This window comes from Sarcophilus harrisii, chromosome 1, assembly GCF_902635505.1.
Source record: "Sarcophilus harrisii chromosome 1, mSarHar1.11, whole genome shotgun sequence".
NCBI classification, from domain to species: Eukaryota; Metazoa; Chordata; class Mammalia; order Dasyuromorphia; family Dasyuridae; genus Sarcophilus; species Sarcophilus harrisii.
Genome location: NC_045426.1, coordinates 710418647 through 710431444, shown reverse-complemented (window position 1 = coordinate 710431444; position 12798 = coordinate 710418647). Strand labels below are relative to the sequence as shown.

Genomic DNA, 12798 nt, shown 5'->3' with positions numbered 1-12798 from the left:
CAGCCCTGGGTGCACGACGCCCTCTCCTGGCCACGCGGGGGGGTGACCTCCAGCTGGGCGCGGTGGGTGGGGCAGGCCCGGTCCGGCTGCGTGTGGGCGGGGCCACTCCCAGGGGGCGGGCCCCACGTGGGCTCCGTGTGTGGCCCCGTGGGGGGGGTCTGCGCCTCCCCCGGCCCGCCCCCGGCTCTGCAGCCAGGAGTGCGACGTTGCCGTCGGCGCCGGGGCAGGGGCAGCTTTCGGGGGCTCCCGGGAGGGCCCCCTTCGCCCCCCCCGCCCCCGCCCCTCCCTGACCCGGAGCCCGTGGAAGGGGTTAACGGCGCGGGCCCCCGCAGGGAGCTACGCCATGGCCGAGCTGGTGCGGAACCTGCCGAGCCGGCAGCAGCGCACGGCCAAAAACCTCGAGGAGGACACGGTGGTCGCCGTGCTGAACACCATCCACGAGATCATCACGGACAGCGCCGAGAACGCCCGCTCGCTGGTGCAGACGCAGGGCATCCAGAAGCTGGTGGGCATCGGCAAGTCGAGGTGGGTGCCCGGGGCCCTCGGCTGGGAAAGAGCGGGCGGACAAGGCGGTCCCTGGGGCCCTCCTGGGGGCCCCGAAGCAAAGGGGGAGGAGGCTCCGGCAGGAGGGCCCCGGCCCCTCCCCCCGCCCTGAGCTCTGAGGGCCCGTCTCTCCCCAGCCCGTCCATGCGGGAGACGAAGGCGGCGTCCCACGTCCTGCAGATGGTCTGGAGCTACAAGGAGCTGCGGGGGGCCCTGCAGAAGGACGGCTGGAACAAGGCCCACTTCCAGGTCAGCGCTGGCGGGAGGGGCTCCCGGCGTCCGCCGCACCAGAGCCCCTGCCCTGCGTCCCCGTCTGGCCAGGCTTAGGGAGCGCCCATCCCATTGGCGGCGGCAGAGCCCGCCCTCGTCCTCGGGAGCTTCCGGGGGCGTGGCGAGGGAAGGGCCACGCCCCCAGAACCGGGAAGTGGCCGTGAAACCCAACAGCAGGGCGCCCCGGGACCTCATCGGGAAGGGGAAAAACCATTTCCCAAGTTCTCCCGGTCACCCGGAAACCCTCAAACCCCCCCAAAATCGAAAAATCTGGGGCGGTGGGGCCCGGCCCCAATCCATCTGGCCTGGGCACTTCCTCTCCGGGACCTAAAGCGTCCCCCCCCAACTCCCAGGGCAAAAATTTTCTGTTCCCGTGGTCACCACTTCCCTTTCGGATCAACGCCCCGGGAGGGAAAAGAAATCAAGGGCCCTAGGAAAGCATTTCCCCCCGAGGGCCTCCGACTTTCTCCCCAGGGGCGGGGCTAGAAAAAAAATCTAAAGGAAACCCCCCTCCCGGTTTTCACCGGGCCCCCACCAGAACCCCGGGCCCCCTGGGGGCCAAACCCCCGCCCCCACCAACCCGGGGGCCGGGGAAACCTCCCCTCCCATCCCACCTAAAACCCGGGCCCTTCTCAACTCATCTCATTCCCTCCCCATCCCCCTCCCCCCTTTCTTGGCCCCCCTTCCCTCCCCACTCCCTCTACAAAAACAAAAACAAAACCCGGGAAACCCCAGAACAACCCCCTCCCCTTTCCTATTTATCAATAGCCCCCTAATTAATTATTATTTCAATTCTTTATTTAAATTTTTTATTTTATTTTTTTCATCTTATTTTTATATTTTCTATTTATTTTCCTTATTATTTTTTTTATTATTTTATTTATTATTTTTTCCCTTTTTTTACTTTCATTTTATTCTTATTTTCATTATTTCTTTGTTTTTGGTTTATTTATTTATTTATTCCCAAAACCCCACAATTCCCGTACCCCACAAAAGCAAACTCCCAAAAACTTATCCCCAGCTCTCATTTAATCAACCCGGGAAATCCCTCGCCCCTAATCAAAAAAAGGGAAAACCCCAACGTCTGACCAAACATCCCCCCGGCAAAATCCGCCCGTTACACCCCTGGGGCTCGGTAGGACTTAAAACCAAAACCAAAACCCCCATCTCTCCTCACTTCTCCCTTTCCGGGGTTTTGGACTTCCCTCACCCGGCCCTGGTCCCCCCGTCTGGATGGGAACCCTCCCAACCACTCCCCCCTTCTTGGCATGCCCAAACAATGGGGCGAAGGACCCTGCAAACAGGCCGGCCCCCTGTGCGGGGGGGACGACAGTCAGACACAGAACAGATGGAGGGGCTCCGGAGCGGGGGGCACAGAAGGGGGAGCTTGGGGGAGGGCTGTGAGGTCAGCCTGGGGCCTTTGGCACCGGTCTGGAGGGTTCAGAGGTCGGTGGGTCTGACTCAGGAGAGAGGCTGGGGTGGACGCGGGCCCCGGGCCCTCACTGAGGAGCCGTGGCTTTCTGTGTCTAGTCGGCGGCTTCCACCCCCCCCAAGGGCTCCAAAGGGACTTCGGGCAAGCCCAGCTACGACGACAGCACGCTGCCTCTAGTGGAAAAGACCCACGGTGAGTGCGGGGCCGGGCCGGGGGGCTTTCCTCTACTCCCGCCGCCCCTCAAGGCCGCACAGCCGGGGAAGCAGCGCCTCGGAGCCACGGTCCCCGGCCGAGAGCTCGGCCTACCCGGCCCGCGGGCAACTGTGGCACTGCCTGCTGGATGGCGCCGCCCACCAGGCTTCCCCTGGGAGCAGACCTTCCCTCAGTTACGCTTTTGTAGAAGGGAAAGTCCCAGCAGAGGCAGGGAGCCCCCGACTGCAAACACAGCTGCCTTGTGGTCGTCAGCAGTTACGGCTGCGCTTGGTCCCATTGTGGCTCCGTCCCCGGGCCCAGTCACTTCCCCAGCGCCATAGCCGGTCCCAGGGCCTCCGCTCAGACTCCGTGCCTCCTCAGAGCAAGGCGGCAGGGCCCACGGCAAGGGCCCAGCTTGCCCCCGATCCCCTGGGACCCATCGTCCTCACAGGGCAGCCTCCAGACTGGGCCCCGCGGGCCTGGGCCAGACCCCTCCCCAGCAGTGAGGGAGAACCCGCCTGTTTAGCCCTGAGGCAGTGTCGGGCCCAGCTTGGGCAGCAGGGACCCAGCCGTCCCCTTGGCCGCCCTGTCCGTCCCACAGCTTTTCCAGTGGACATTCCTCCTCTGTCTGGGTCAGGAGTCGATGTGGCTGGGGCCAGGGAAGCCACCCCAAGTCTCCTTCCTTTCCAGCTTCCTCCTTCCTCCTCCTCCTGCTTCTCCAGAAGCCTTTCTCCCTCCTTGTCCCACTCTTCTTCCTCAGCTCTCACCTTCTCCCTTCCCCCATCTCCGCCCCCGAGGGCCCGAGCCCCTCCTCACTGTCCTCACCCTGGGGGAGGTGGAGACGCCCCCTTCCAATGGAACGACTCCTTCTTGTCTTGTAGATGAGAGGTGTGGGAGCCGCGATATGATCCCCATGGATGAACTCGGCCCAGGTAATTGCCGCGCGGTCCTCCCGCTCCCCTCGTGCCGCTGCCCGGCCACTGCCCAGTGCGGTGTCCGAGGGGACGCTCCGACATCTCCTCTTGTCCCCTGGCCCCCATCTAAGCTGGTCTCGGGCTCCCCTTCTGGGCCAGATGTCATGGTGGGAAGACCCTCCCCACTCAGGGAAATGAAAGGTCCTTTGGCGCTCCGGAACCTCCTCCCGGAGCAGGAAATCCAGGCCCTGGGAGGCTCAGGCTCGGCTCCCCAGCGCCTGGTGAGGTAGGTGGGAAAGCTTTGCAGAAACATCATCGTCCACCTCTTTCCAATGAGGAGACTGAGGCCCAAGGAGGGTCTTGCTCCCACGGGCTCCCAAGGACAGGATCGGGCTCTCAGTGGGATCCCAAGGCAGATCCAGCCGCCAAGGCCGGCCAGAGCAAGCACGGACGTCCAAAATGCTGGCCCGGACGGGCCCGTAGTCGGGGGCTCGCTCCGACCGGGGCTCGCTCTGACCGGGGCTCGCTCTGACCGGGGCTCGCTCTGATCCGAGCTCCAGGAAGCAGCTGGTGCCTGGAGGCACGTCTTCCAGTGAAGGCTTTTCTCAGCCTCACACCTCTCTGGAGGCGGTTTTATCCTGTTGGTCGGGGAAGCTCCTGGGCAGTGCCCGCTGCCCACCATCCCAGGGGCGCGGCTGACACACAGTGACAAAGTGGCCAGTTCTTCACCGAGGCTGAGAAGGGGGTGGCCAGCTGCTTTCTGGGAGTGGGCCCCCCATAATGGGGGAGAAACGCCATCCCAGAGAAGGGGGAAGATGGCCCAGCCTTCTCCAGAGTCCTGTCTCAGTAAGCAGAGGCCATCCCAGGCTGTCCCCAGAGAAGGCCCCATGATGGCCGACACATCCAGCCCCTCTGGGGCCAGCGGGAATGAGCATCCCCTTCTCCAAGGCCGATGATCCTCCAGAAACGGCCTGGTCAGCACCAGAGGCCTGGAGAGGTTCTGGGGCACATTGGGTCGGCCCCCGGGGGCCGATTAACCCTTTTCCTGCTGTCGGCCCTTCAGATACCTCAAGACGGCCAAGGAGTCTCTCTTCTTCCTCAGCCTGAACACAGGATGTTCTTTTCTGAAGAGCCGATATGTTGGAAGTCCTTGACTTCAAATCACCTTAGGGACCAAGGTCAGCTCTTTGGGCCTCAGTTTCCCCATCTGTACAAGGTGCAAGTTGGAGCCTAAGGGATTGTTGGGACGTCTTCCAACTCCAAAGCTGCCATCTGGACCCAGAGACAGCGGCTCAGGCTGCATCCTCCTCAAGCCTTTTGTGGCCTGTTCCGGCTGCCCGAGGATTCTCCCGAGAGCGAAGCCCGGAGCTGGTCTGGCCAGGGAGGAGTGTCTGTAACCCCAAGTGCGACCCCCATTGGCCTAGGCCCCCACCTGGCGGTGCAGCCCTGAGAGCGGAAGCTCCTCCCTTTGATCCCCCCCCCCCCCCAGGACCCAGGACTTTTATTTAAGTTTTAAAGCTTTTTATTTTCAAAACACGCACAGGGATAATTTTCAGCATTTCCGGCAAAACCTTGTGTCCCAAAACTGTTTTCTCCCTCCCTTCCCCTGCCCCTCCCCCAGCAGCCAGTGCTCCAACATGGGTTAAACACGTGCAGTTCTTCTGTACGTATGCCCACAATTATCGTGCTGGACACGAAAAATCAGATCAAAAGGGGGAAAATGAGAAAGAAAAAACAGCCGTCAAACAGCAGGAAGAGTGAGATGCTGTGTCTGTCGTGGTCCTCACTCAGCTCCCACAGGCCTCTCTCCCTCACGGAACAAGTAGAACTGGTTTGAATCCTCTCATTGTTGGACAGAGCCACGGCCCTCAGATCATCACATAGTCTTGTTGCCGGGTACAACGATCTCCGGTCCTGCTCCCTTCCCTCAGCATCGGTTCCTGTCAGTCTCTCCGGCCTCTCTGAAATCCTCCTGCTGATCGTTTCTTACTGAACAATAATATTCCATCACCTTCATATACCACAATTTACTGAGCCCTTCTCCCCCGATGGGCAGCCTCTCAGTCTCGTTTCTCGCCACCACAGACATTTGTGCCCACGTGGGCCCCCTTCCCTCCTCCAAGCTCTCTGGGCGACACGGGCCCAGCAGGGGCTCGCTTTCATCGCCCTTTGGGCAGTTCCAGATCGCTCTCCACAAGGGTCGGACCAGTTCCCGGCTCCACCAATGTGCGTTAATAGGACCCGTTTTTGTCCAAGCCGGTGACCGGCCACGCTTTCTCCCAGCCTGCACTTGGGCAGCTGCCCTTTTGGGGACTGACGCGGGACGTGGGGTGCTCGGGGAGCACGGTGCACCTGGAGGAGGGCCGCCGAGGCGTCCGCCTGCCCCCTCCTCACCCGTGGCCCCAGCAGCCGCTACACGCCGGTACAGCCGCCAGACAGGCTAACCTAGGCGGAAGTGACCTGCAGCGAAGGCAGGGGCAGTGAAGCCCACCCCTCCCTGAGGAGGAGGGACATCTTATGGACCACCACATACTCATGTCACAATGAACAATGGAAATGGGGCATGATCGGGGAGGGGACGGGGGGGGGGGGGCGCTAGCTGTGCGTGGGACTGGAAAAGGCCTGTTTCACAAGAGGTGGGTCTCAAAGACGGTCCAGGAGGGGAGAACGAAAGCCTCCGGACGCCTTTCCACAGACACAGGGTCCAGAGCCTCCAGCCCATCCGAGCCAGTCGGAAGATCCTCTTGCCCGGCGACTGTCCTTAGCTCGGTGCCGACCTTTCCCCTCCTGGCCCCACAACCCACCCTTCTTGCTCTGGGTCTTGGGGCCGTCTCACGGGCCATAGCTCATCGCTCCGCCCTGCCTCCCACTCTGAAAGCCCGATGTTTGCCCGGGGCCTTCAGGGGCCCCCGCCCCCGCCTGCCCGCTCTCTCAGTCGGGACCGTCCAAGCTGGGCACCCTGAGCTCACTAATGCCACCGGGCCTGGCATCTCCTTCCTTGGCCGGAGCCTCCGTTCCTTGGCAGGCCCTTTTTCGGGCCCCTGGGCCCAATATCCGTTCTCCTTGGAAGATAAAACGTGCAAAATACAAGACAAGTTCTGTCTTCTCACCAGATTAAGTCATCAGCCAACAATGAACATTTATTAAGCTCCTACTGTGTGCCAACGGGTCCACCCTGAGCAGCCTTCCTTGATCCCTCTGTTCCTTGCCATCTCCCAAAAGAAGAAGACCCACTTTCTTGTCATCCGTTGCCAGCCCCCCATTCCTTCTGGGTAGATGGAAGGCACAGTGCTTAGAGCTCTGGGGCTGGAATCCTAAAGGCCCGAGTTCAAATCCGACCCCGACCACTTCCTGGCTGGGTGGCCCTGGGCAAGTCACTTAACCCCAAGTGCCTCAGCAGGAAAAGAAGAAAGAAAAGACAAAGCAGGCGCCCTCGGCACCCCGACAGAGACCTGGGGAGGTCGCCTATAGCCCAGCACATGCTCTGCTCACCTCTTTTTTCTGGGCTTTTCCCCCCCTCTCATGGTTTTTCCCTTTGCTCTGATTTTTCTCTCCAAACATGAAATTTTAAAAGAAAAAAAATTAGAAATAAAAGAAACAAGCAGAAGGCCGGGGAGGTGGCTTGGGGGCTGGCGCGGGTAAGCGAAGGCCGCCGGTTTCTAGCAGGGGGAGAAGGCAGGGGCTGCAGGCAGCCGACCAGGGAGGCCAGAGAGGCTGGGGGGAGGGGCTGATGTCGGGGCGGAAGGGTCAGAGGCCATGGCGGGCAGTGATGGAGAGGGCCCTGCTGACCATGGGTGGGCTCTGTCTGCCTTGGCGGGCAGGTGGGCATTTTCCCTTCTGTAAAGTGGGGGTGCTGACCCTCTAACCGCCTCCCCATGGGATTGTGAGAAGGAGGCCCTGAGCCCTAAAGGACCCCAAGAAACGTGAGGTCTCTTGTCCTCCTCAGATGGCTACTCCACCATCGACCATCGGGAGCGGAAGTACCGCGCTGGGGACCCTGCGGGCGACGCCTCTGAGAAGGAGCCTTTGAAAGTAAGTGGCTGCTGGGGAAGCCTTCCCTGAGATCCGGCAGGGCAGGGGTCCTCCTAGACCCTCTGTCTCAGAATCTGTGAAAGCAGCGCCCCACCAGGATGAAGGGGGTCTCACCCCAATCCCCACTTCCTTTTGCCCCGTTCAGGCACAGACCCCCCTCAGGGGTCCCCAAAGGGTCTCCTCCCTGCAGGCTGAGCCATTCGGCCCTGAGCCTCTCCCAGCCCAAGGGGCGGAGTCTGGGGGGGGGCAGCCAGCTGGGGGATAGAACAGCACAGGGCCTGTGTGGACTCTTGGGTGGCGGCCCCCGGCCCCAGGCCAGAGCGGAGGGAGGGCTTTCTGTCTTGTTGAAGACTGACTGTGTGCCCAACTCTGGGCAGGGGTGCCCCTGTGCTCCGGGAGCCGGCCGGGGAGTCAAGGCCTGGGGGGCCCCGTGCCCACCGGGCGAAGCGGGCCAGACGAGCCCCCTGTGCCCCAGCAGTCTCCGCGTGGGGCCCACAAAATAGCGGGAGCCAAGCGTGCGTTAGAGAGAGCGAGTAAGGGGCGAGAACCTGCCTCACCAGTGGGAGCTGCCAGATGGTGCAGAGTGGGGGGAGGGTGTGCTCAGTGTGGGGGGAGAGCTGGTCGGGGCCGGGAAGAATCTATCAGTCGGCCCCCCCAAGGTGGGAGGAGCTCTGAGGGTCTGGCTAAGGGTGAGGGGGCAGAAGGGGAGGCGGGAGCAGAGGAAGCGGCCAGCTGCACCCACTCTGGGCCAGACGCAGGGTCCCGGGCCAGAGACGGGGAGCAACGTGGGGCCCGAGCCCTGCCCTGCCCTGCTCTGCCCTCCATGGGCTTCCGGGCCGGGGGACAGAGGAGCCAGAGAGCCTCGGGCCCATCCTGAGGGACCTGGGGAGGCTGGGGGGGGGCATCCAGGAGGGGCAAAGTCTGAGGGAGAACAAGCAGGTGCCCCCAGCCGGGCTGGGCAAGGGGACTGAGCACCAACTATGTGCCTGGTGCCGTGGATGGGGGAGTGGTGCAGAGCCCTTCTAGGGGCCTTGAATGTAAAGTAAGCTCAGGGTGAAGAGACAGAGACAGAGAGAAAGAGACAGAGACAGAGGGAGACAGAGACAGAAACAGGGAGACAGAGACAGAGAAAGAGACAGAAAGAAAGAGATACACACAGAGAGAGACAGAGACAGAGAGAGAGAGAGAGAGACAGAAACAGACAAAAGAGAAACACAGAGAGACAGAGACAAGAGAGATGAGAGAGAGAGATTGAGAGAAACAGACAGAAACACGGAGAGAGAGAAGAGACTCAGAGACACACAGAGAGAGACAAACAGAAACCCAGAGACAAAGAGGGAGACAGGAGAGAGATACAGAGAGACAGAGACACAGAAAAATGGAGACAGAAACATAAAAGGAAAGAGATAGAGACAAAAAAAGGAAAGTCACAGAGAAAGACAGAGAGGAGACAGACAGACGGGGATCCCAACGTGCTGCTGTGGGAGGAGCTCCACACTGTGCTGGGGATTTCACAAAGTGCAGACCTGGGGGTGGATTATGGGGGTGACGCAAACCTGAAATTCGTTTGGGGGGATCCCCGTCCTTTCAGCCTCCCAGAATCCTCTGCTCAAAAATGCAGCCTCCCAGGAGAGGGTTGATTGTGGGCATATGGGGGGCACAGGCCCCGGGGGGGGGGCATGCACACATCAGGACAGCTCTCCCCTCCCCCAGCCCAGGGAGCAGCCCCTCACGCTGCCCAGGAGACAGTCAGCCCCTCAGCCCCCGCTGCCCTCCCCCACCCTTCCCGCTGCCTCCGCTGTTTCCCGTCTGGCTTCTGGCTCTGGAGCTCCAGCATTTGCATGTGTCTGTCTGTGGGTCCCTGTGTCTGTGTGTCTGTGAGAGACAGAGACAGAGAGAGATTCAGAGAGAAAGGTGGGAAAAGAGAGGGAGAGACAGTCAGAGATACAGAGGGAGGTGGGGCGGCGCTGCGGGCAGGGACTGCAGCAGATGGGGGCCCCCGGGCCCTCTCGCCCCCCGCACTGGGCACTGCTCGCTCTCTCCCCGTGGCCCCCAAGCTGCCCTGCCTGCCCACTCCGGGCGTGGCCCCAGATGTTCCGGAACAGCTCGGCCTCCACCCTTGTGGCCTCCAGGCCTCGGTCACCAAAGTCCGGGGCCTGCAGGCTCCCCATTTCACACATGGGAAAATGGAAGCCCGGAGACTCCGGAACGGCCCGAGTGCCCATGTCTGACCCCTTTGTTTTTTGGGGGAAAAGCAGAGAGAAAGCGCCTCCCCAGCTCATCCCGCGGGTTAGGAGAGAGCCAGGATTCGGAGTCCAGAGCTCCCGCCCCCAGGCCTCCCCAGCGGGTCCCTCCTGTCCGGGTCCCCCCTGTCCTGGTCTCCCATCCCCGTCTGCCTCTCGGTCACTAATCCCGCCCCATAGCCTCCCTCTGTCCGTCCGTCCGCGTCCGCCTCGGCCTCTCGTCAGCGTCTGATTAACCTCCTCTGTTTTGCTTTTACTGCCTCCCCTCCCCCGCCCACTGCAGACAGACCCGGCTAGAAAGCCCCCCCACAGGAGTAACCGGGCCTCGGTGAATCTGGTGGACAGCCGGGACCCCAAGCCACCGCCCGTTGACTCCTGGGTCTAGCTTGCATGCCTGGTAGGTTTGGTTCTGCTCCGCTCCGCGGGGGGGCCGGGCTCGTGACTGACCCCCTCGTCCCCCCTCCCTGGGTGAAGCCGGGCCCGGGCCATGTGCAGGGGGGGTCAGGGTGCCCTCTGTGGGCCCCGGGACAGGGGGGGCTCTGGAGGGATCACCTCCCAGCCCTCTGAGGGGGGTGAACCCTCTCATTCCCCCCCGCCAGACCCAGCCCTCCTCCCTGCTCGGGGCAGAGCCTCTTAGCAGACAGTGGAGACGACCCCACCCCCCAACCCTGCCTGCCCTGGCAGAGACAGGGCCCGACCCCCCATGTGGCCCAGAGCCTCTGAGCTGAGGGGGGGCTCCAAGGCATCCAGGCCCCCCCGAAGCAAGACACCCCTTCTCTGGCACCTCCAGCACTTGTGAGCACCAAAGGTCCCCAGGCAGCCCCTCACAGGGCCCTGCAGGGGGCACCGACAAGACTCCCCTCATCCTCTTCGGAACCTCAGGACCCAGGGCCCCCGCCCCCCAGCTTCCTGAATAACCAAAATCAGGATCTGCATCCTCCCCGGTTTCTCCCCAGGCTCCCAGGAGCCCAGGCCCGGCCCCTGTGCCCACTTCCAAGTGCCTGCCCCATTGATGAGCCTCTGAGTGAGGGGGCCCCTGGGGGCGGCCTGCCGTCCTTCCCCGCAGTGACTGTGGCAGAGGGTCCCAAAGCCGGAGGAAAGCAGGCGCAGGGCCCAACCCTGGAGCAGGGGGCAGCCCCTCTCGAGGCCCTTCTGCTTTCTACATGGAGGCCACGGCCTCCACTCTTAGCCCCCATCCCCTCCCTTGAGAAATCAATAGGGAAGACGACGGGCCGGCCTCTGGGGCCCCTCGGCTCCAGCTCTCTTAGCGAGTCCCGTGAGGAACGCCATTTAGCCGCTGGAGCGCTGGACAGGGCATCTGTACCCAGTGGCCAATGAGGGGACATTGTAGGACATTGAAGGATGCTGGGATCTCCTGCAGGTGAAACCCCAATAGGAAGATGAAACCCAGAACTCCCCTGGAGAGGCAGGAAACGGGCTGGCAGAGCCGGCCCTGGCCAGAGGAAAAAAGAAACAAGTACCTACTGTGTGCTGAAACAGGGCTGGCCTCTCCCCTGCCTAGGGGAGCACCTACTGTGGGCTGAGTGCTTTGATTTTTTACAGCACTCCCCTATTAGATCCTCCCGACGACCCAGTGAGGTAGATGCCATTATTTTCTTCATTTTACAGTTGGAGAAACTGAGGCAGCCAAAGGTAATCGACTCACCTAGGGTCACAGAGCTAGAAGGGTCTGAAGCCAGATTCAACTCGGTCTCCAGGCCCGGTGCTCTGACCACTGGGCAACCCGGCTGCCGCTTCTCATGCTTATGACCATAGTGACAATAATGGCAGCTTCCCCATCCATCCCTCTCCGGTCAGGTTTTGTTTTGTTTTTTCATTTTTATTGTTGCTCTTTGGCTGCTCCATCATCTCCATTTCCCATGATTTCCTTCCTCCTTCTCCCCCCTCCCCCCCCAGAGCTTTCTCTCGTAACTAAGAATGTCAGAGAAAAAACCAAACGGGCTCCCCCATGCCCTCTGAGGGCCGTGCTCTACCCCCGTAGTCCCGACCTCCGCACAGAGGGGACTAAACTGCCCGTGTCTGTTGAGGGGGATGGGGAAGTGAGGACATTTCTAAAGGGGACGAGCCCTTCCCAGTCCAGTTGGCATCTATCCATCGATCAGTATTTATTAAGCACCTACTGTGTGCTGGGCATGGTGCCAGGTCCCAGGGCACATAGAGGCCAAAGTGTTCCTGCCCTCAGAGAACCCACATTCAAGCAGGAGAGACAGCGCAAGTCCCAGAACAGAATCAATAAGTCAGATATGGCGGGGGGTGGGGTGGGATGGCAGGAAGGCTCTGTGCCCTGGGAGGAACAGGGGATGGGTGTGGGAGCTGGAGGCAGGCAGGGCACGTGTCCCGGGCACGGGCGGTGGGGGTCTCGTGAGGAAGGAAGGTCGGTTTGGTGCCCGCCCTCTGCCCAGGGAGGCTGCAAAGGCTGGTTGGGGCCATGCAGTGTCAGGATTTTGGAACGGAGCAGAAGTGGATTTTGTCCCGGAGGCCACAGGAGGCCATTTGTTCAGAGGGGGATCTGCAGGGTCAGAGGAAATGCACTTGGGCAGCAGCGCGTGCGGCAGACTGAGGAAGGAGAGCTCGACCCGGAGGTGCCGGGCGGCAGTCACCCGGGAGGAGGCGCTGTCGGTCCGAAGTGAGGCGGCGGGAGGTGACGATCCTGAGGGGGAAGCGGGCCGGGAAGCACCGGGTCAGACGGCTCAAGGCCTCGGTCAGAGCGCCACAAGTCCATGGGCTTCAGGCCCACTCCTGGCCGTTCTCCGGAGTCGCCCTCTCGACTGTTCCTTGCCCTTCCGAAGCCGTGCCGGCTTTCAGATGGGTGACCTTTTCCAGGTGTGGGGTCAGCCAATCGAGGAGAACTCTGGCAAGAGCATGGCAGCAAGGCCAAAGGGAGAGATCCCTGGGACCGTCCCTGGACAAAGATGGACAACAGAGACCCCCTCGAGTCCTGGGGCACGACCTCCCCTTGCCACAAAATCTGGAAATGGCGTGGACCCGACCGGCAGTCACGGGGGCTTGGGACTGACCAGGCTGAAGGTCACGGAGCCGCTGTCCCGACCCCATGGTTCCTCCTGGACGATCACCAGTGCCAGGGTGGGAACAGAACCGCTTCCATCTGAACCGTCTCAGGGAGGTCCTGAGAGCCCGGGCAGGACAAAGT

At 61.8% G+C, this 12798-nt stretch overlaps 1 protein-coding gene across 1 annotated transcript in view; it reads left to right on the top strand.

Annotated features, from left to right (window-relative positions):
- ARVCF (ARVCF delta catenin family member) overlaps positions 1 to 12798 on the top strand; it is a 256808-nt gene that overhangs the window by 238997 nt on the left and 5013 nt on the right. Inside the window, 6 exon segments of the mRNA XM_031949000.1 lie at positions 47 to 525; positions 681 to 792; positions 2344 to 2437; positions 3319 to 3369; positions 7298 to 7383; positions 9910 to 10023. Of these exon segments, the coding sequence (XP_031804860.1) occupies positions 47 to 525; positions 681 to 792; positions 2344 to 2437; positions 3319 to 3369; positions 7298 to 7383; positions 9910 to 10011 (924 nt within the window). The 3' untranslated portion in view covers positions 10012 to 10023.